Raw genomic sequence first — 21,800 nt, 5'->3', positions numbered from 1 at the left:
TACGGTCGGTCTGCTGCAGAATTTGGAGCTGCAGAGGGGGAAGTATGCTGGCTGGTTCGTGGGCACACGAGAAGCTCGGGATGATGATCGGGAGTAGATTTGCCAGCGACCGGTGACGGCCTTCTTATACCTCAACCGCGCGGCCAATTCATCCTTTCCTCGAATCCCGTTCATGTAGGGTTTCCTGCGAGAGCAAAGCTCCGGTGGCCGGTGGTCCGCGGAGTCTGTTTGCTGAGGTGACGCCGCACCGTCTGAACTTGGGGTCACTGCGCTGCGACTGCCGCTGACCGACCGAGGTATCTCAGGTAGGACATTTCATTTCACGGCGGCCTCGCGATAAGGCCATGCCTGGATTAGGTCATGCTTGCACGCCGGGAAGCGTGGGATTTAAAACCTCTGCGATGCGTGGGTGAGCTTCTGCGTGGAAGGCGGCCGTCGGTGTGTACCTGTCTGTTCCTCTCTCTCTCGCTTGTTGTTGCGCAGCTAGGTAAGGTAGGTAAGGTACCCAGTCCGATCGGTGTTCCGGCGGTCGGGTTGCGAGCGAGGACACTGGACGCTGGAAAAGGTCGAGACCCCCGCGACCCCTGGCGAACACCCCCACCCCTCCGCCCGAAATTCCCGCTTTTAGCCTGATGGGTGGCTTGCTTTTTTTTTTTTTCCCCTTTCCTTCAGCGATTGTGGCGGTTTACGAGAGTTTGCAAAGATGGGATTGGGTAATTGGGGAAGTTGCCGAGTATGATGTGATTGATTCACTTGTTGGGCGGGAAGGCGTTTTTTTGGGGGGGAGGGGTTCTGGTTTGGGATCCCTGGATGCCGGTGTGGTTGTTCGTACCGAATGACTGGGCCGCGGCGGCGGGGAGAGAGTGGAGGGTGGGGGTTTGATGGTCGGTGTGTGGCGAATCGGGAGGGGTGCCGGTCGGTGAGGGATCGTGGGTGGTAGACGAGGTGAGTTGAGGAGGTAATAGGCAGAGCGATTCCGACTGATGATTCGAGGAGATGAGTTGCGTTTCCCTCATGAAGCCCTCTGGCTCAGGGAGTCGTATCGGTTGTTGAGTCTTTCGTTGCGCCTGCTAGCGCTATATTGTGATGTGTTTTGTGGTGAACAAGTCCTTGTCCTCTTATGTCTGTGACCGGCTGAAGGAGTCTAGACCGTGAGATGAGTTACGTCGCCAACCGTAAGCTCTGAAGCCTCATTGATAGGAGTTCGGTGATCTAGGCGTATTGGTCCTCACGATCTCCGTCGTCCTTGTCGGCCGGCCTTCGCTAACCCTCATCATCACGTATCTTCCTTCATCCGTGAACCCAGTTTGATGAACATTGACGGTAATGAGCCGACTTACTGATATGATGAAGCTCAAGCCTTTTTACATGTCCTCTCATGTAATCTGTCTTATTGTCTCTGGAAGATGGTATCGGGTGGATGGCGGGGCCAAAGGTGTCTTGGTCAGCCCATCAGGTTGACGCTGCCTTACCAGGTTATAGGCTATCTGTGATGCCATCCAGCAGCGCACTCAAGATATATTGAGACGAACGTTGGAAAGAAATCTCGGTTGCGGTGCAAAGGCTGTGGTATAACTGGGGCGTGTTGAGGGTATTGGCGTGAAGGGTGTCTCCTGAAGATGAAGACGTGAGCTTTGTGGGCAGAAGAAGGGAGGAAAATAAAGCCTGAATCATTGGCTATCCAATGTGGCACGAATCCTACTTTTACTTCTAGTCGCGAACTGTGTCGAGAATGGACTTGCCGTCCTGCTCTGATGTGGGATGCTGCACAAGTGTGTGTTGTATGGCCCAGGCAGATCGATGCGAGACACCCTTGTATTGAGCCAGAGGGTAGGAAAGGATATAATTCAAGTTGTGGCATTGGGATAAGATTTCATAAAGCATAGTTTTGAAAGGGTTTAATATAAAACTGATTGTAGTGAGTGACATTGTGGTTGAAAGTCCGACATTTCATGCGTTCCTTGACCGAATTACAACAAAACAAAAAATGAAAGAAAAAAATCACAAACATACACCAAGACCTCGAACGTTAATTAATTTCGTCCAAAACTCATACTTAGACAGTAAAATTTCATATCCACCGCGGTTTCACCAACAAACTGCTTCATGTCGCTGGCTTTTCCAGGCCAACCGTCAGGTCTCATCCCTTCAACACCCCTCATCCACGCCATCCACACCATACCGCGACCATCTAACTTCCCACCACAGCACATCCCTTCAAGAGAAACACACGTAAAGACAACTTCAATGAAAATTCAAACAATCCATTCAGTCCAGCTCCTAGTCATTCCCCCTTCTGCAGCCTCACCTATCCGCCGCGCAGACGTCGGGCATCGGACTGACTAGCCCCACACCGGCCCCGTCCCCCCGCAGCTCCAGCATCTCGCCTCCATAATCGCCTCCCCGGCCAAAGCATCCATCGCTCATCACGAGTCATCGCGCCGATGGTTTAGTGGTAAAATTCTCCGTTGCCATCCAGCAGCGTCGGGGAGCCGGGGGTTCGATTCCCCCTCGGCGCATCTTTTTGCATTGTGCGGCTGTGGGTGGTTGTGGTTTGATTCGGGAGCTGGATTTTTGCTGTTTTCTGTGTGTGGAGAGACCCTCTGCCTCCGCATATCTTCAGGTGAGTGAAGTGGGTGTGAATAAATGAGAGCCTTTTTGTACATAGGAGTGAAGATGCAAGCTGCGGCCCTAGGTAGGAGTGATATTTTTGCATCGAATGATGACCAATATCGTCACAGGATGACATTTACTGCTTAGTTGTCTGACAGCGTGGATGGAGATGGGCTGAAGAGCAGCTCACCTCTTGACATTATGCTGGTCCCTCATTGTAGTTCCGACCTGTTCTAAAACGCAATAAGCACCCACGCACCTCAGTCAGTGTCTTTCCAGCTCCGTGGGACTTTCACAGGATGTAAACAGCCCCGAACCCCCGATTACTTCCTAGACTTCGTGGATAACAAAGCTTTCGTCAGACCTCATCTCTTGGGAAATCAAATGACGGGAGACAACCATACACGCATCACTGACCCTCCCTTCTCATTAGTATCCTCACACTTTCACTCTAGCAATGCCGAACTCATCCAGCATCACCCATCGAATGAGAGCAAACGCAGACGTCTCACATACCAACCAGACGACTCCCGCTATTCAAAGTGCAAACCTATCCAAGCTGGAAGATACCCCACAGCCCCGTTGTTCATCGGCCCCGTCGTCCGCACGATGTGCCCTCGCTTCTTGACCTCATCCACCGCCTCGCCGATCACAACAAGCCGTCTTCGTGGCTCAGTCGGTAGAGCGTTGGTCTCATATTATTCAATATGACTCTGTGATCAGACAGAGATATCCAAAGGTCGAGAGTTCGAGCCTCTCCGAGGACAATCTTTTGCCGGTGGCGGCGAACCGTCAAATTCTTTTTTTCTGAGTGGTGCGTGGGCTTGGAGGGGCCCTGTCATGGCGGGGTACGTTGCGGACGGCGCGGTCAGATTGGCACCGGGACATGCAGAAACTGCGTAGCAAAGATGTGTCTGTCTGGATGCTGTCTTGATTTTTGAATGTCTTCATATAATACCTAAAAGCTCTCACCTTATTTTACCTACACCAACAAGTCCAGTCCGAGTTTTCAACCTCTTTGACAGTGCCCCGCACCCCGCGCACTGAGTGCAGCGTGCTTTCCAGCGACCCCACCATCAACCACAGCAGCGCAAAACACCACCACTCACTCATCACTCACTTACAGCCTGGTATTCACATCTCAAATCTTAGACGAACACCCCTTCATCCATTCTCGTAACTCACCTCACACACACTCCCTCACAATGGCAACGAGGATACCGCACCTCCTGGAGCCCTACCTCGCCCTCCCGCCGGAGTGCGCGCAGATCCTGCTCACCAGCGTCCTCGGCGCCAGCACAAATTGGCTCGTCCTGCGGTACCTCTACTCCTACCTCCGCCGCCCGACAGAGGAAGCGCCCGCGGACGACACGCGCGTGGTCCTGGTGAGCTTCATGCGGGACTTTGTCTTTTGGAAAGAGGGCGCGGGCAGATTGGTGCGTCTCCTATCCTCTGAGATTCTCCAGGGTTCTTGACATGTCACCGCGAAAGGACAGGGAACAAGTCTAACTGTACAAAACCACAACAGGGCCTCGACCTCGAAACTCTCGGACGCAGCGGGAAGTTCGTCTTCGTCGACGGGCTGAGCGGGCTCTTCTCCAACGCCGCGCCGCCTCCGACCAAGGGCCGGAGGACGCTCCGCGGCGCGAAGATACCTGACGTCCAGCGCGAGCTCGAGGCGGCGGTCGCGGACGTGAGTGGCGGCGGCGGCAAGGTGGTTTTGGTGGTTGACCAGCCTGATTTCCTCCTCGCCGCGACCGGGGAGGAGGTCGGCGGGCTGGTGGTGAAGAACATGCTGCTCGATTTACAAGAGGTAAGGGCGCAACCACTGTCTTCTGGATGAGTCACGCTGACGCGGCGAGCAGAAGGTGCACGCCTCGATTGTGACCGTTGCAGCGGACGAGCCGCTCATCGGCGCGCAGGCGACGACGTTGGAGAAGGAGCATGCGAGTTTTGTGCTGGGGCTGGCGCACGCTGCGGAGATGGTGGTTGGGCTGAGGCTGTTGGACACCGGGACGGCGAGGGATGTGAGTGGTGTTTTGAGGGTCACAGCGGGAGGCGATGGGGAGAGGACGGTTGAGGAGGCGGAGCTGTTGTACTTTGTGGGTGGCGACGGCAGCGTCAAGGTGTTTGGACGGGGGCAGTAAGGTTGGGTGGCTGGGTTTGAACGATGGTATCCAACGATCTTACGAGATTCAGACATACGCGAAGGGAACACAAATAGATGGTGGGAAGAGCATAAGCGACAATGGTTCAGCATCACATTTAAGGCAACCTGGAGCATGCACATGAGAATGCCATTGGGATTAGCATCACGCAAGACCGTAGTCGCGTGGGATCACGCCAACAAGCAGCCAGAGGCTGACTCTTCATGATCCATATTCCATGCAAGACCTGTTTCCCCATGCTCCCACACGAGAGGTATCAAACGCATCAAACACCCGTTGCCAAAATTGCTCGTTTGGTTCATGATTTGTCTTTTTTGTCTTGAACTTGTCTGGCCTTCGCTTGGGCAACCAAGCAGCGGAGCGCGAGGGGGAGAACGCATGAGGGTGAAAAAAGACAAAAATATTGTTGATGCTTTCTCTTCTCGTTGGTAAAAGAATTCGTTTCCCAGAAGCCCATATCCCGTTGCGAACTGTGCCGTGCGTGGGAATTGATCCGTTTTTATCAGCTCACGCCTTTTTGCTCCCCCCCTTGATTGCCCGAATGCACAGATACCCCCATGTCGACACCCTTTACATTCCCATCGTCGAAGAAGTTAACGCATCGAATAAACCGCTCGGAGGAAAAAAGGTTTTTGGTTCTTCGTTTAAGCCGAGGCGGGGACGGTAGAGCCCTTGGGGACGCCGGACTGGAAGCCGTTCTTGAAGCGGCGGGAGACGTCCTTCATGTAGCGCATGCGGCCGGTACCGTTGGTCTTTCTGCGCTTGGCCTTCTCGGACCAGTTGTCTGCATTGGTTCCTACGTCAGCATATCCGTCCTCGGTAGTTGAGAGTTCTTTGTTGATGATTGAATGAGGGAATCTCGAATGTTGGTGTTTCGGAGAGGCGTCGTCGGGAATTGTGTGGGAAAAAAACGTACACTTGCGGGTCTTGGCCGAGGGGTAACCGCAGGAAGCGCAGGTGTGCTTCTGGACGTGGAGAGAGCGGCGACCTAATCATCTCGTCAGCTTGGACGTCGCCAGAATTTCATGGGAGGATTCGCGCTCCTCCCCCAATCCGTTGGTTTCGACTTACCGCAGCGACGGCACAGAACGTGCGTCTTGTTGTGTCTCTTACCAAACGAGGAGGTACCCTTCGCTGCAGGCGACTGTTAGCATTTCCGTCCCATCGCGAAATAAACACGAAAAGTCGTCTGGCTCGTTCGATGCCGATTGCAACGACGACGACGGCAATCGCAGGGCGTCACGTACTCATCTTGGCGGTATTCGGTGGTCGACGATGGTGGTGCTGTGGTTGCTGGTGCGGTTAGTTGGTTTGCAGAGGAATCTTGAGAAGCGTCTCGCGGTGTCAAAATTTCGAGACCCTAGCCGAGCGCACACAATTTGGTCGACTGGGGCTTTTTTGCGGTCCTCGGGCGGCAGAACCTCGGGTGGACACCAGAGTCACATGACCCGGGCTTCGCGATAGGTGCTGAAGGTTGTGGCCAATCAGCAAGGTTTTGGGCGGCGCATGGGCCACTGCATGATTTTGAGGGGGCCTGGCTCGCCTGGACGGGCCGCAATGCAGGTGCAAGCAACGCGCATTGTGTTGTCACTGTGAAATTGATGGAAGCCATAAACATTGTGAGCCTTGAATCAATTCAATTGTCTTTCATCCAGCCAACGCCGTCCATTCCGAGCATTCCAGGTTGCCTCGCGGGTATACGAAAAATCATGACATCGTCCACCAATTAACCAAACATGCATAACACTGCTCCTCACCCCTGAATATCCAGCATCTGCTTGAGTGCTGCTTCGCTGGCTCTCAACCACCGACCCCGCTCCTCGAGGTCATCTTCATCACCGCCCGCGCCCTCTTTTCTCCTCCGCGCCTCTTTCGCCGCGGCCTTGCTATTCTGCCTCTTGACCTCTAGTGGTTGCAACTCCGCCTGCAATCTCTCCATCTCCTTTCTCTTTCTCGGCACCCTGGCCTGCAACTGTTCCAGCTCGCGGTCCAGCTGCTGCTGCTGCCTCTTCTTCTCGTCCACCAGCTCGAGCGTCTTGGCCAATGGCAGGTTCATCTGCGGACTCTGCCCCGGCGCCTGTGACTCCTTCAACTCCGCGACCTTTTCCTCCAAGTCGAGAATCTTGTCTGGTAGCTCCTTGAGCTTCGCCGTGTCCAGTTGCACGCTCTCGTATCGCTTCGCGAGCTCCTTGCCCTTCTTCTCCAGCTCCGTCACCATGTCCGCCACCTCCACTTTGAGTGTCTTGAGCTGCGCCTTGGCCTCGAGGTTCGCCTTCTCCAGCTCGAGGTTCTCCTGCGGCGTGACAATCACAGGTGGGTCGCCCACGATGGCGCGGATGAACTTTTCTTTGGTCACCTGCTCGACGTAGGAGAAACGCAGCTTGGCGAAGAGCTCCTTGTAGTGCGCCAGGTCGGCGTCGAGGCTGTCTGGCGTCGTCGCATCCTGCGAGGCGTTGGATGCGTCCGAGGTTCGTTGTCGTGATTCTTGTGTGCCCGCGCTGGATATGGGTTCGCTGAGCTTGATGATTGAGATTTCGTGGTTTTCGTTGAGGTCTTCGATCTTGCGCAGGACCTGCGCCGCTTTTGTCGCGTCCATTGTGAAAGTTCTCAGATTGATTGCGATTCTTTTGCAATTCGTATGTCGCGTATGAAGGGACGAACTCCTAAGGTTGCTGGCGCTGTCCGACAAGATGCAGGGTCCAGTGTGTGGTGACGTTTGTTTACTTGCGTCCGAAATGGGATACGCACAGGCCAGGTCTCTTATCGTTATCGCTATCGGATAAGGCACTTGTCCTGCACGGCCACCCCCATCGGAAACTCATCCCACTGGTCTTTCTCCATTGACTCTTGCTCTGTCGATCAATCTCCGGTCCGCCACAGTTTGCGACAACGTCTTGCTCCATCTCAACGCAACCCCGCAGCCATTCCGAATCACTTCAAGCAGTTGCCTCATTGAACACACCGTTTGCCCATACACCTTGCCGACTTCGGAAGCACGCAGCTGGTGGCTCAAGCTCACGTCATCCGTCTACTTAAACGCTTGCAACCTCACCATACGCTCGATGCTACCACCACCTTCCTGAATCGCGCCATAGTCGGAAGGGTCGCGATAAGACCACGCTCTCTGGACTGGCTTTGGATAGGACGTCCGACACGATGACGAACGATACCGTACTCACCGACGACTACGTCGCCGAGCTCCTCGCAAAGGAAGCAAACGACTGCTCGCTGAAATACTCGAGCATGGGCATGGAGGCGTTCCGCTCCGACAAGAAGTACGTCCAACCAGCCCTCGACTGAACATACGCATGGTCCTAACCCCCGACAGACCGGCAAACATGCCCAAGCCAAACACCCGCTTCCTGCGGCACATCATCAAGGACACCAACACGCACAACAAGAACCTCCTCGCCAAAGAGGCCGCCGAGTCGCAAGCGCGGCTGAAGAACCTCGAGCACGCCGAGGAGAAGGAGCGACGGAAGCGCGCCGGCCCACAGGACATCCGCAAGCGACAGATGGGCGACATCAAGGCGATTCTCGGCGGACACAAGGAGAAACCTGCACGGGCGGACGAGCGGTCGCATAAGAAGGACGGCTCGCCGCCGCGTAGACGGCACAGGGACAGGAGGAGCGAGTCGCCCGAGCGTGGGGGCAGGAGACATTACCGCAGCAGGGATGAGTCGGACTCCGAACGCGAGGAACGCCGGAGGCATAAGAGCAGCCGGCGGAGGTCGCGCTCGCCTGACGACAAGTCTAGGAGACATCGTCACAGGTCGCCTCTCGGCAGCGGCAAGGGCAAAGACGGAGACGGCCAGGATCTGATGTCGGCGAACCATAGGACGAGGAGAGAACGAAGCAAGGAGCGGACGGGGTTCTCGATCAAAGGCAGCAGCCGGCGCGCGGCGCAGAGGCAGGATTCCGCCGCTGCGTCGGACTCGGATCCGCTCGACGAGTTCATCGGTCCCGCACCGCCGGAGCCTGTACGATCACGCGGCCGCGGCGCAGCGTCAGCGTTGTCCGGCATCGACAAGCGCTTCGAAGCAGACTACGACCCGAAGATGGACGTGGAGATGGAGGATACAGCCGGCGCCGGCGCGGAGAACTGGGACGACGCCGTGGAGGCCTTTAGGGATAGGCAGAAGTGGCGGCAGAACCAGGAGCAGCGGATGCGGGCGGCCGGGTACGGCGAGGACATGATCAAGAAGTGGCGGACGGGCGAGCAGAAGGACGAAAGGGACGTGCGATGGGCCAAGGCCGGGGAGAAGAGGGAGTGGGATCGTGGCAAGGAGGGTGGGATGAGCGGGCTGTTTTCCGAGTTTAACTGACGGGAGCACCGTTTGGTTGGCCGCCTTGCGACGTGGGATAGGATTGTACTTCTGCTATGGCATGGTGTTGGCGGGGCGCATGTTTGGTTACATCATGACAGGACGGCATTTCTTGCATATCGGATCGGCCTCATGTTGCAATGATCTTTTTGTTTGTGATTAATGATTTTTTGTAGTCGAAAAAGGCATCTAGCGACGATATGGGAGTTTTGGGTGGTGTTCTCACTGCGGGCGAAGGTGTGCCTGAGATAGACTTGGTTCGAGGACTAATTGAACCTGTGAGACGAGGGCATTTCTCACGATATCAAAGAATTGCTGGAGTTTATGTAGTTTTGGTGTTGTGTATGAGCAGCCGTGGGCAACATCATTGAAAATACCACATTTCCACGAAGATAATCTTCCTTCCGGGTCTTTCAAGATTATTGCAGCCCAATTTCAACTCGAATCATAGTGCCATAACGAACAGTAACAACCACTCAACGCGATCCCGCTCGAGCGCGTGAAAACATCAGAATACTCCCATCTTTGGCGCCGACCCAATCTGAAAAGTCAGTCACACTTCGGACCCCTGAAAGACGGAAAGCCGAGTCCAATTATGGCGAGACTGGCGTATTCCTGGATTAAGGAGATACGCAAGACTGAGCAGCACCAGTTCTCATGGCTTTGATGAACTTTGTTGCGGGACAAGATCCAGCCTGCATTGGACGTGAGGAGGCCAGCCGCGTTGGAGACAGTGAGTGAGTAGCCAAGGCCTGACTGTGACCATATACGATGAGGACATATGCGACGGAAGAAGACGACGGGGGTTGACAGACATCAACAGCAGAGATACACCACTTGCACGATCGTCCAATGAGAAGGCCTGAAACCAGATAGATGCTCTCCACAAGTGTATCGCGCAACTTCAACGAGGCTTCGTCCGAAGATGCGGTAGATCGACGGATGCTTGAAAGAAAGACTTGAGATGAGGCTGAAGGTCAGAGTCTACCTGCGTCGTCCGCGGCTGCTTGAAGTTTGGCACGTGTAGTCGCGAGAGCCGCCTCTCCAGGCCAATTGAATTGAAATGGATGATACGTCCAGAGGAGATGTCACTGGTCACAAGCCGCAGACGGCAGGCTGGGAGGGTAAATGAATGCCTGCAAACGGGCAGCATGCTTGTCTCTTGTTTCATGAACAAACGCCAAAGGAGGGGGTGGTCGCAGATCATACGCGCTTTCTTCGCTCCTTGGGACTGGGAGGGGGTTTGATGTGAAACAAAAGAGGGTAGCTCTCTTGAGGTGCGGGCAGGGGTTCTTGGGACCCGCTAGGCTGGTGTTGGATGCGACGATGACGGGGGTGGCTGCTTTATGGGCTGTTCAGGTACGGAGGCTGGTTGCGGACTTCAGGAATGCTTGTAGGTTAGATGTTGGGCAAGCCACAGGTTGTAGACGGGCTTGGGAATGGGAGGCTCTTCTTGATTTTTCTATTCTTTGAGAGATCGGATTGGAGCAGGGCGGAGGGGGTCGTGATCGTCGGCGTCGATGGGTTCTGAGTGGTTCCTTGTTTCATGACTTGCAGAGAGAACGTCGTCGAGAGGAGGCTGAGCGTGCGAGGCTTTGTGTGGCTCGCGATCGTTCATGCCAAATCTGTTGTGGAGCTAATAGAATGGCACGGAATTGACGAGGCTGTAGATGTGAGGTGGAAGGGGACTGCGCCGGGGGTGAATTGAGTTTTCGGTGGTGTCGGAGCGCGAGTAGTGAGGGGGACCATCACAACGTTGGGGTATTGGTGGTGAGACGCTATGATAGTCGACGTGTCGCGTGCGGTGGGATTGTTGGAGGGTTTTGGGGATCTAGTGGACACGTGAGACGGGGGAACGATTGTTGTCGTTGAAGCTTATCCTCGGAGTAGCATTGCGACTCATGCATGCACTTTACACACGGCTGTTGCGGGCGGGAGGTTGCAGATGTGCATCTAGTAGATGGCTTCAATGTTGGTTGTTTGGGGATGCAAGTGATGGCGGTTGAGTTGGGTATTCAGCCAGAGGAAGATGTTTCTTTGCATGGATCTAGACCATGTCAAGCCATCAGCAGAGGCGAGGTGACTGACTGACTGACTGACTGACTGACTGACTGGGTAGCACACACACACAGTGGCCGAGTGAAACTTTTTGGTCACGAGGGGTTGTCCATGCGCCGGCGTCGTTGTGAGGTCATTGATAGCGCGGTTGGTGTTTTTCCCCCCTGGAGGCAGAGAAGGAAAGGTTGGAGAAGGGTCGCTCAGCCTCAACGTACTGTACTGCCTTGGGATGGAGTATGGGGACACAGATTCGTCACCTTCATTTCCCGTCTGTTCGACAGTGAGATGCATGTATTCGTACAAACTGTATTTAATACACGCAAAGGCTGGAGAATGTCATGAATGGATACGAGTACAAGATGGACATCAAATATGGTGAAACAAAGAGCAGAAGCCGTCGGCACTGGCGCTTGTAAACAGCCCTCTCGTCCAGTCACCCGCCCGGTTCATTTCGATTGTGGCGGCCGGCGTCAAGTCTGACAGGACCGGCACCCACACACCTCCGGCCGCGACTGAATCTCTCACCGCGCCCTGAATGGTGAAGCATTCGAGGTGGGGAATCGGGGGGGTTGTTTGGCGGAAGCGTGGGCATCGCATCTCATCCCGCGGAGACCTCTTGCCAACTACTCACTCCTGGACAGTGGACTCGACCTTTTTATACACGCGCCGGCCCACCAAAGACCAGAAAGCAAGACCTCCCAAGACTTGGATACAATCTGAACAATACCAAGACGGCACTGGCACCGGTGGCCCAGCCGAGCCAACATTGGGGGCGACGGTGCTGTTGCCTTACGGCCAAGTGCGACTTGAGCGTGCCGCCAAAGCCGGCCGAGGGACGGCGTGCCCCTGCTATCCTGACACTGGCCATTGGGTGCGTCTGTTGGCCGGTGCTTGCTCCCATTGAATCTGTGTCTGCCGTACCTTGCCTGCATTCGTCGGTAGGGACATCTTTTTCGGGGTTGCGACCAGGATGGCAGGAAACGAGAAAAGTCAAAAAGTGCCCCTGTGTCGGGAGAGAAAAATCTGTCAGTCAGTGACGGTGACGGTTGCGGGCCCTTATTCATGGCCTCTGTTCATGAGTCCTGCTTGGGTTGATGCATGGTGAGCTGGTGAGCTCATTGCCCACCCGCCGAGCAAGTCAGAATGCCGGTCGAAACCGAGAATGGCTTTATTGCTTTGGACTGGAATGCTGGATCGAATTGGATGGTGCCATCCGCAGACGGAGAGGAGGAAACAGCGCACGAGGGACGGGCCAGTGACAGCCAGAAGAACAATGGAGGGCCCGCGTCCTCCAGCCACAGTCTACCTTATCCCTTTGACCCCAAGAAGCCACTTTTAGCGTGCTTTTACCGGCGAGTGGAGCAGGCTTCCTCGTTAAGTAAGCAGATCAGCTTGATAGAAGAGCTGTTTGGCTGATGTGCCAGCTGCCAATTCAACCTCATAGGCCGTTGCCGGCTGCAGCCAAGTCGCGCTAAAAGTGGCTTCTCGGGGTCAAAGGGATGTACCATCACCCCCGAGACCTCACCTCTCCCGATGCGCCCACCGACGCCGACCTCAGCCAGACAGGGCCCCTAAACCCCCGAGGCGACTCCACCCATGCCTAAAGCACAGCGTGAGGTACCTGACCTGCCGTGAGGTACCTGACCTGCCGTGAGGTGCCCCCCCGCCCGGCCGTCATTGTGTGGTCCAGGTGGTGTGTGTGTGTGTCACTGTGCTGGGCCAACTGTAGGAAAAGTGACTTCCTTGACCTCCACCACGTCCTCCACGGCTGCCCTCGGGCAGTCACAGCACCAAAAAGACAGAAGGCCCCGGCACCTAAACAACAACACTGCCCCGCCACCCGCTGCTGCTGCAACCTCACACTCGCCCTCCCGTCTCCACTCGTCACCCGAGTTCTTGTCCCTGCTTCCTTCACCTTGCTGCGAGCCGTCCATCTGCTGCTGCTGCGTCTGCCTCCGGTTCCTGTCTCTGCATGGCGCCGCTGCACCGCTCCGCGCTGCGTGCATCTTGCGAACACACCTTCTGACTTCTTTCTGCCTTTGCAAAATATCCTGATCGACATCTCCGTCATCACCATTTTTTCCCGCCCCCAACTTCTACGCCCAGTCTCCTTTTCGTCTCCTTTACCCTCTCTCCTTCCTTGACCCGACCCTTCCCGGCGACCACAGAGGGCCGCATCCGCCTTTGTCATCCAACCTCGAGCGAGACACTCTCTCCCCTCCTTCCATCGCCTTCAGCCTCGTCATCGTCACCACAACCTGCGGCTTCCCATCGCACATGATTCCGCGCATGATCGGCACCTGTGCAGTCCGCCGCTGAGCCACTGCCAGCAGCTGCTCGACCGTCGACAACTTCAACCATCGTTCCTGCCTACAGTCACCACATTCGACTGCACGATTTACCGGACGGCCCTCGCGCCGTGCTCCGAACTCTCCGTTGCCTCATCTCCTCGACACACGATCAGGAGCTTCGACCTCTCCTTTCCTTATTTTACACACTATAACGACCCGTTACGATACCAATCATGCGTACTCCGAGAATCGCCATCCTCGTCCTTTTCTTCGCCGCCTCCCTCTTCCTCTTCTGCCGCTCCGTCACATCGCTGGCGCGATCCAACACCGTAATCGCCCCGGCCGCTGTCCCGCAATCACGATTTACGACATTCTTCTCCTTCACAGCGCCCTTCTCAATCTTTACACCGAATGCTGCCATCAGCCTGACCGATGACAACAGCACCTCCTTTGTCGCCCGCCCTGCCGCCTTCGGTCCGAACCTTCCCTCCAAGGGCCTGAGTGGCCAGCTATGGATTGGCAGCGGCTTCGCCGACGATAACCTCCAGGAAGGCGAGGGCGAAGGCGAGCTCGGCTGTAGCGATATCCCCGGCTGGGAGGACGGCAAGTCCAATGCTATCCTCAAGTCTGCCGCCAAGGGCATCTCGAAGGCCGACGCGAAGGCTGCCACTGCTGCTGGCAAGCCGAGCCACCACAAGCGGGATACAGCCGCCAAGGATGTCGTCCCTGATGATACCGTGCCCCCACCCGGAGCGCGGTTGAAGTCCAAGATCCGCCCCCTCGACGACGGCACCGATGACTACCTCCACCAGGGCCTCGCCAGAAAGCCTCCGCCGAACCACGATAGCGCTCTGTCCACCGAGTCGACCCACGCCGATATCCAGTCGATACAAGAGGCGGCGGAGATCGCCGGGAAGATTGTGCTGCTCAGCCGTGGCGGCTGCGGCTTCCTGGAGAAGGTCAAGTGGGCGCAGCGCCGCGGCGCTATCGCGCTCATCGTCGGCGACAACCAAAAAGGTGGTCCGCTGATCCAGATGTTCGCCAGAGGCGACACCTCCAACGTCTCCATTCCCTCCGTTTTCACTGCACGGACTACAGCCCACCTGTTGTCCTCTCTCACCCAGCCGGGCAGCTTCATCGAGGACACCATCGACGAGCACGGCCGCCCTGCCTTGAAGGTCCTCAAATCCGATGGCACGAACCGGAAGAACAGGAAGACCAAGCAAAAGGCCGCTGCAGCGACCCCCACGCCCACACCCAAGTCGACAGCCCCTCCCAAGGTCAAGGCTCCGAAGAAGCAGGCCTCCACCAAAGCCGAGGAAGCCAAGCCCCGCGTTGGATGGTTTAGGTGGTTCTTCAGCTGGGGCCGCAGCTCTGCAACCGGGGACGGCAGCATTCAACCTCCGAGCAGCGGCCGCCACAACTGGGTTCTCGTTGACGACTGGAACGAGGAGAAGGATAGAGCCATTCGTGATGGTCTTGGAAAGGCTGCCAAGCGAGGCAAGGGCAAGGTCGCTGAGTCCCGTAAGAACGAAGACAGCTTCCAGATCGGCGTTCAAGACTGGCGCGACCCGGATTTGGTGGACGTTCCAGCGACCAAGGACAAGGAGGACGCTTCCAAGGAGCAGGCCGGCAAGAAGCCAAACGCGAAGAATGGAAAGGATGTCAGCGGTCCCAAGGGTGGAAGCATCACACCAGGCAGCGGCGAGTACAACCCTGACATGCCCCCTGTTGAAGCCAAGGGCTCTTCATCCAGCAAGGACTCTTCCTCCCACGGAGGCCTGATGTCCAAGATCTTCGGAGACGACGATGGCGCCGATTTCTCCAAGGAGGAGAAGGCCAAGGATCCTCCCAAGGTCGAGGACCCCATCCCCGATGACGACGAACCAGTTGGTCATGATGGCCTCTGGGTCACGATTACTCCGTCAAGCAGCTCAAGCCCCTTCTTCGATACCCTGCTGGTGCTTGTCATCAGCCCTCTGATTACTCTCAGCGTCGTCTATGCACTTCTTATCCTTCGCGCTCGTATCCGTAGAAGACGCTGGAGGGCACCCAAGTCTGTCGTCGAGCGTCTGCCCGTGCGAACCTACCACACTGTCGCTGCGTCGCCGGTCCCCTCGCCTAGGATGCCTTCGCCCACCAGCGCCACACCCACCACGCCTCTGCTTCAGCAGACTCCGACCAGGCCCCGGCCCCGTTCTAGAACGACGACAGGCATTCCTGAGTCGGAGAGTCTGCTATCTGTCAACTCAGCCCTGCAAATGCCTAGATCTCCCGCGAGGCCAGAGCATGAAAAGGCCAACGGCAGCTACTCGAGCGAATGGAAGAAGTACATGGGTCGCCAGGTCGAGTGTGTGGTCTGCTTGGAGGAGTACGTTGATGGTGTCAGCCGCGTGATGAGCCTCCCCTGTGGCCACGAGTTCCACGCGGAGTGCATGTGAGTATTTCTCATCTCCTGTATTTGATCCATACTAACATCTGCCAGTACACCTTGGTTGACGACACGCCGCCGCACATGTCCGATCTGCAAGGGCGACGTCGTCCGCTCGCTTGCCCGCGGCTCCCCCTCGAGTCCCCGTTACGAAGCCTACCATGACGACTCCGATGACGAAGTAGAAGCCGAAGGCTCCGGCTCGCGGGACAGAGACGAGGATGTCGAGCAGGGAATCCTTTCACCCGCACCCAGAGGACGCCAGAATAGACCGGAGGGGTGGCTAAACATGCTCTCGAACTCGTTCGGCTCGTCATCTCGCTCCAGCCAACCACCCCAAGAGGACCGCAACAGGTAGCCCTCTCACCACAAACTCTACTCATGAACATTTGCGATTTGGTATTTGACTCTTTTGCTGCACACGTTGCGGGTCTCGAAAGCATGGCCGCGACTCATGGAGAAATGGGGGTACACGGCGTAATCAGGGTTGACGGCATTTCTGGGACACAGGTGTCACGTTTGGGCTGGGTTGCATTTGAAGAAGGAGCCGGGCGAAGCGGCCCTCCCCTCTGGCTCTGTGTTTCTCGTTTGGGTGTTCTGGGATGGGGGAAAACACACTACACTCGCTTGAATGCGCTGTTTTCTGTTCTTTTGGTTTTTGATTCACCTTGGTGTGTTGCTGCTGGCATGGGCAGAAGTGCCGGGAGGTAGTGTCTTATTATACCCGTTGTCTGTAGGAGAAGACGCACACATTTGTTGGAAACCGAAGTTGACCCGTCCGTGACTATGTTCTTGCAATGTTGTATTGGGCCTAGCTGCCTTGCCCAGCACGCCATGAGGCGTTCTTTATTAACCCTATTTGAAAGGCAAGAATTTGACCATCATCCAACAGGAAATCTGAAGAGTTGATTTCGAGAATAAGCTGACATGCGACTCTAGCCTCTCAACAGTCTTGAGCCGCGACGTCCGTCGACAGAATCCAGAATCACCCCCGGCCTGCATCATCTTTGCCCGCGCCCTCCTCTCCCGTTCTTCGCTTCTTCCCCCCGTTCAAAGACTCCTTCTCCGGTTCTTCGTCATCGCTGTCCAGGGCCGCGTAAGAGCCCAGCCATTTCCGAAGGATGCAGAACCCGAGGATCCCAGTGCTGCTTTTCTTCCGCTTCTTCGTCGGCAGCGCCGCGTTGGCGGGGGGATGAAGCGGTTCTGGTGCTGCGTCTGCCGCCGGATTAGTAGTTGAAACGACTCGACCAGGCGTGCTCGGTCTGATTTTCCGCGGGTGGTACGGTCCGCACGAGTCGTCGTCAAAGGTCTCGATCAGCCAGTCTTCGTACTCGGTGTTGTCCTCGTCCATCCACTGCGGCGGGAACCATCCCGCGAGACGACGCAGGTAGTGCCTGTTCTTGAAGACGTCGTACGGATGCGGCGGGTGGTCGGGGCTTCCCCAGGTTCTCAGCGGCTCCTTCCGCTTCGAGTTGACGATCGAGTCGCGGTAGTGCAGCAGCGCGACGCGTGGCGAGGGACCCCTTGACGGGGCGACGATGATGTTCTCCGGGGCGATGGAGTCGTGCGTGACGCCCGCGTGCAGCTGGTGGACGTAGCCGTCGATGAAGATCTTGAGGATGTCCAGGCGGGCCTGCTTGCTTGTGTCGAGCGTCCCGTGGGCGTTGCGGAACGGCTGGAGGGGGGTCTGCGGCAGGAGGGTGGCGCCGGGGTGGGTGGTGCACAGGTCGAGGACGGAGCGGCCGTCGATGTGCTCCAGGAGGATGACGCCGACGCTGCGGGTGAGGAAGGCGGCTTCGCCCCGCAGGGCCGGGTTGTAGCATTTGATCTCGGCGATGAAGGCGCCGTAGTACTCGGGGGCGATGTGGGCGCGGACGCGGCCGTCCTTCGGGGGCTTGGCGGTGACGCCGTGGTAGCCTCTTTCTCGCAGATGCTCGTACGCTGCGGTCTCGCGGCTGAAGTTGATGTTGGCGCGGCCGAACTCGTTGAAGGGGCCTTGTTCCTCCGGGTGCTCGACCTCGAAGAGGAGCGGGTCCTGGAACTTTGCGACGACGTGTTTGGGGAGGTTGCAGGGACGCGAGAACGGGAGGTAGAAAGGTTCGCTGCGGACTTCGCAGAGGAATGTGGCTGGGCCCAACCAGGGCCCGCCTTTGAGGAGTTTCATGAGGTTGAGGGTGACGGGCTTTCCGTTTTCCGGAGAGGCTAGTTCGGCCTTTGTCGGCCAGCAAGGCGGCAGGTCGGCTGCGATCCTCTGTTCCCTGGTCATGGGCGTGTACGGCGGCGGCAGGTGATGGAGGGCGTGTTCGGACCGCGACATTTCGTAGAGGCGATCGTTGAATTCCATGTCGGCGATGTTGACGTTGGCGGGGATCGGGAACGCGGGGGCTCCGAACGGGTTGCTCGGCTTGTGAGGGGTGAGCGTGATGGAGGTTCCGAGCTTGTACGCCTGCTCCCAGTCCTCTTCGATGTAGTCGTCAATGAACTCCACGTTGGTCTCGATCTTGGGCGGCAGCGGGGTCGGCTGGTCGACGTCTTCGGGGCGTGCTACGTTTACGCTGATGTCGGTTTCGGGGTCCCAGGGCGCTTGAAGCTTGCGCAGCGTGGCGTCTGCAGAGCCCTCTGTCATCTCCTCGTTGCCATCAAGGGGGTGGATTTTCGGGTCGATGATGTCTGTTTCGGGGTCCCATGGCGAGATAAGCTTTTTGGTGAAAGAGTCGATCGAGTATACAGAATCATCATCATCCGCATCATCGTCAGACGGCGGACCGAAGTACTTGTCCATACGTTCTTGATGGCGTCGATCATACTCTTCCATGCGCTTCTGATAGTCTGCGTCTTCATCCGACTGTTTGGAGGGTCGGTTTTCGCGACTTGATTCAGCTGGGTTCTCGGGCATCTCTTCTAGGGTCGTGGGCGGCAGGGGCGGCTCAGCTTCATCGCCGCCAGACGCAGATGCGGCGCGCATGATGGTCTCGCTGCTCACGCTGCCCACGTCAGCACTCGTCTCGGTCTCACCGCTCATCACGGCTCCGACGCTCATCATGTTGTCGCCGCACTGGGCATGACCGGACGTGGGTCCGGGCGGCGGGTTGTGACGAGGATCCATGCTCGAAAAGTACAGTGGTGGTTGGGAGAATGTAGAAGTGTCGGTGATGTGTAGTGTGTTAGGTGGTTGGAGAGAAAGTGCGATGCCGTCCAGGAGGGAAGAACGGGAAGAAATGGAGTTTGTAGGTGGCGAGGTGGATGAAGGAGAAAAGTCTTGGGCTCCCAAGGTGGTTCGTAAAGGTTTACTCGTGAGCTGGAAACCTAATCTGCGCGTTTGGTTATGAAAGAACGGGACGGCAAGAAAGAAGAGACCCTGGTGGTGAAAGCGGAAGCGGCTTGATTTGTGTTAGAATTGAAATCTAGTCCAGTTGCTGCAGACGTACTGTTCTTTCCGGGTTATGCTGCTAGCTTGAACCAACGCCCACAACATTTCCAATACAATGTGAGGCATTGAGGAAAGTAAAGAAGAATGATAGAACGGCATCCAGATACGAAAAAGCGATGGCCTCCGTTTCGCAAACCCCTGCCTCCTGACATCAAGATGTCAACCATTAGCTCCAAGCGAAGGCCCTGCGAGCGCCATTCTCTCGTACGGCATTTCCCTTAGCCGAGCATGCCACGCCATCATTTCCGCTCCTTATCAAGGGAAAGAGACCGCCTGTTTTGACTATGTTACTGTACATTAATTTCTCGCAGACTGTGTGCCCATGCCCACTGCCGTCTTCCTCTGTCATCGTCTGTCATCGCCTCTGTCGTCTCCGTTTTCGCCGTCGTTCCTCTGTTATTCGTCTGGACCAGGGGCTATGCTTGTGGCTAGATTAGGTACCTATGCAAAAATCCTTGAACCACGTGAAATTGGGGGATGCAGGCCACTACTCATTAGCCCGTCGAACGTCGAGGTATGCGTCATGCTGAGCAACGACTATCTTGATCATGCCGGTGTCAAAGAACCCATCACACAGTCACACTCGTTACAATAATATCAAGTCGACGACCTTTGCGGGTAAGGTGGCTGGCTCCGAGTAGGCTCTGAAAATACCTGGGCCCCTGCGTGTCGTTGATTACTGTAAAACCTACAAAAAGGTTGGATAGATGTGAAGATTCCTCAGTAAGAGGTCCTCACTTAGATGAACGGCCGCAGCATGGGTATTGGGGAAGAAAACGGAGGCAAACGAGAGCGACACCCCTCAGGCGGGCTAACCCTACAAGTTGGCAATACCTGTTCATCACTTTGACTCTTCTTCACCCGGCCTTTCTGACTTCACCTTCACGATCTTCCCCCTCTTCTCCATCTCCTCGAGAATGGCACCATCAGGTATGATCTTGCTAGGCTGATACGGGCCCCATTTGTCATCATTGAAGGATTCGATGAGCCATATGTCCATATAAATTTCCTTCCATTTCATGGGGAACCAGCCTGCCAAAGCGCGCAGCTTCTGACAGCTGAACTTGGTGAAAGGATGGGGCGGGTGTTCATAGTCTTCGTACATCTTGAGCGGCTTCTTGTGCTTCGAGTCGATCAGAGAGTCCCGGTAATGGATGAGTGCGACTCGAGGCTCTGTCTTCTTCTTGGTTGGCGCAATGAGAATGTGTTCAGGTTCAATGCGGCGTTGCTCAACGCCTGCAAACAGCTGGCGGACATATCCATCAAGAAAGATCTTAAGAACCTCCAAACGCGACTCTTCATCCATGTGCAGCGTGTGCGTGCCATTGCTGTACCATCTGGCTGGGGATGTGGGCGGCCGTAAGACCCCGGCATCATCGACGGCACACATTGCTGACATACTTATGCCCTGGATGTGTTCCATGACGAGAGCGGGAACCCCACGCGTACCGCTCTCGCCGACAGTCGGGTTGATCTTGGGCACCTTCAGGATGTAGGCACCGTAGAACTTTGGGGCGAGGCGCCTGTCGCCAAGCAGAGGGCTTTTCTCGAGAAATTCAAGTGTGGCGGCTTCGCAACAGACATGTATGTCGGCCCTTGAAGTCTCTCTCCATGGTGTTCCGTCATTGTTGGTGTCGACGTTGTAGCCCAGGGGATCGCAGATCTTCACAACAACGCACTCTGGAAAGCCATCTGAGGGTTCCTCTACCTTGCAAACGAGCACCTGGGGACCGGGTGTCTCACCACCCGCGAGCATATCTTGGATTTTGACAACGAGCTTCGGGAGCTCGATGCGTGGGGTCGTTGCGATCTTCCTGGTCGGTTTCCAATCGTAGACCTCTCGAGTCAATGAGCCTTCTTCCTGGGCGTAACACATGTTTTTGGTAACGATGGCGGGCTCAATGTCGTTGTTGTTAGGCCACGGATAGGCCTCGACACCATAGGGTTCGCATGGATCATAGGGTTCCAGATGGAGAGTGTTTCCCGGGTCGTAATACTCGAACTCAGCGTCAATGTCGTCGTCAGTGCCAGAACCCAAGTCGTCGTCGTCGTCGTCCGGATTTGGCTCCATGATTTCGAGCGCTGCTGGAAGACGTCCCGCCTTCCTGAGGAAATCGCGTGCCTCCATGAGTCCTCCTCCTCCTCTTCTTCCGCCCCACGCGAGCTCTGGGTAGTAGTCGTGGTCCATGGGGAGGCCCGTCACAGGGCGTGATGTGTCGTGGGGTTCGGGTTCGAGTACGTTTGCTAATAGGCGTGACTTGATGAAATCTTTCGACTCGTCTGTTTTCAATTGATTGTCTCGTGGAGGTGACTGTGGGCTTCGGCCCTGCGACGAGTTGCCCAGGTTCATTTGGGCGCAGTTCTTGGGACCTATTGACGTGGAAAGATATGAGGATGTAATTGGGACTTGGGGCCCAGGCCAGTGAGGGATGAAACAAAGTACTATCAACGAGAATTGACGATGCGAATTTGTTCAGGATCGCT

The 21,800-nt window shown here is 56.2% G+C and overlaps 5 protein-coding genes across 5 annotated transcripts; 3 read left to right on the top strand and 2 right to left on the bottom strand.

Moving 5' to 3' along the window:
* Positions 1 to 3,818: 3,818 nt before the first annotated feature.
* On the top strand, positions 3,819 to 4,760 carry elp6 (Elongator complex protein 6; the record flags this gene model as incomplete). The annotated part of the gene is made up of 3 exons (XM_036644434.1): positions 3,819 to 4,049; positions 4,142 to 4,426; positions 4,479 to 4,760. 3 exons carry the CDS (start codon positions 3,819 to 3,821, stop codon positions 4,758 to 4,760), a joined length of 798 nt encoding a protein of 265 aa, XP_036490472.1.
* Positions 4,761 to 5,425: 665 nt separating this feature from the next.
* On the bottom strand, positions 5,426 to 6,032 carry rpl37 (60S ribosomal protein L37; the record flags this gene model as incomplete). Its single annotated transcript, XM_036644433.1, has 4 exons — positions 5,426 to 5,565; positions 5,698 to 5,769; positions 5,853 to 5,915; positions 6,029 to 6,032. 4 exons carry the CDS (start codon positions 6,030 to 6,032, stop codon positions 5,426 to 5,428), a joined length of 279 nt encoding a protein of 92 aa, XP_036490471.1.
* Positions 6,033 to 6,534: 502 nt separating this feature from the next.
* sos7 (Kinetochore protein Sos7) lies at positions 6,535 to 7,377 on the bottom strand (the record flags this gene model as incomplete). The annotated part of the gene is made up of 1 exon (XM_036644432.1): positions 6,535 to 7,377. The coding sequence occupies one exon, from the start codon at positions 7,375 to 7,377 to the stop codon at positions 6,535 to 6,537; it is 843 nt and encodes a 280-aa protein (XP_036490586.1).
* Positions 7,378 to 7,937: 560 nt separating this feature from the next.
* Positions 7,938 to 9,106, top strand: CGCS363_v012582 (uncharacterized protein; the record flags this gene model as incomplete). The annotated part of the gene is made up of 2 exons (XM_036644431.1): positions 7,938 to 8,056; positions 8,110 to 9,106. 2 exons carry the CDS (start codon positions 7,938 to 7,940, stop codon positions 9,104 to 9,106), a joined length of 1,116 nt encoding a protein of 371 aa, XP_036490585.1.
* A 4,582-nt stretch (positions 9,107 to 13,688) lies between these two features.
* Positions 13,689 to 16,244, top strand: Rnf13 (E3 ubiquitin-protein ligase RNF13; the record flags this gene model as incomplete). The annotated part of the gene is made up of 2 exons (XM_036644430.1): positions 13,689 to 15,892; positions 15,941 to 16,244. The coding sequence occupies 2 exons, from the start codon at positions 13,689 to 13,691 to the stop codon at positions 16,242 to 16,244; spliced, it is 2,508 nt and encodes an 835-aa protein (XP_036490584.1).
* Positions 16,245 to 21,800: the final 5,556 nt, after the last annotated feature.

The sequence above is a fragment of the Colletotrichum siamense genome (assembly GCF_013390195.1).
Source record: "Colletotrichum siamense strain Cg363 chromosome Unknown KSG_Cg363_contig08, whole genome shotgun sequence".
NCBI lineage: Eukaryota > Fungi > Ascomycota > Sordariomycetes > Glomerellales > Glomerellaceae > Colletotrichum > Colletotrichum siamense.
Note: the sequence above shows the minus strand (reverse complement) of the source record. Positions and strands in the feature narration are given on the sequence as shown.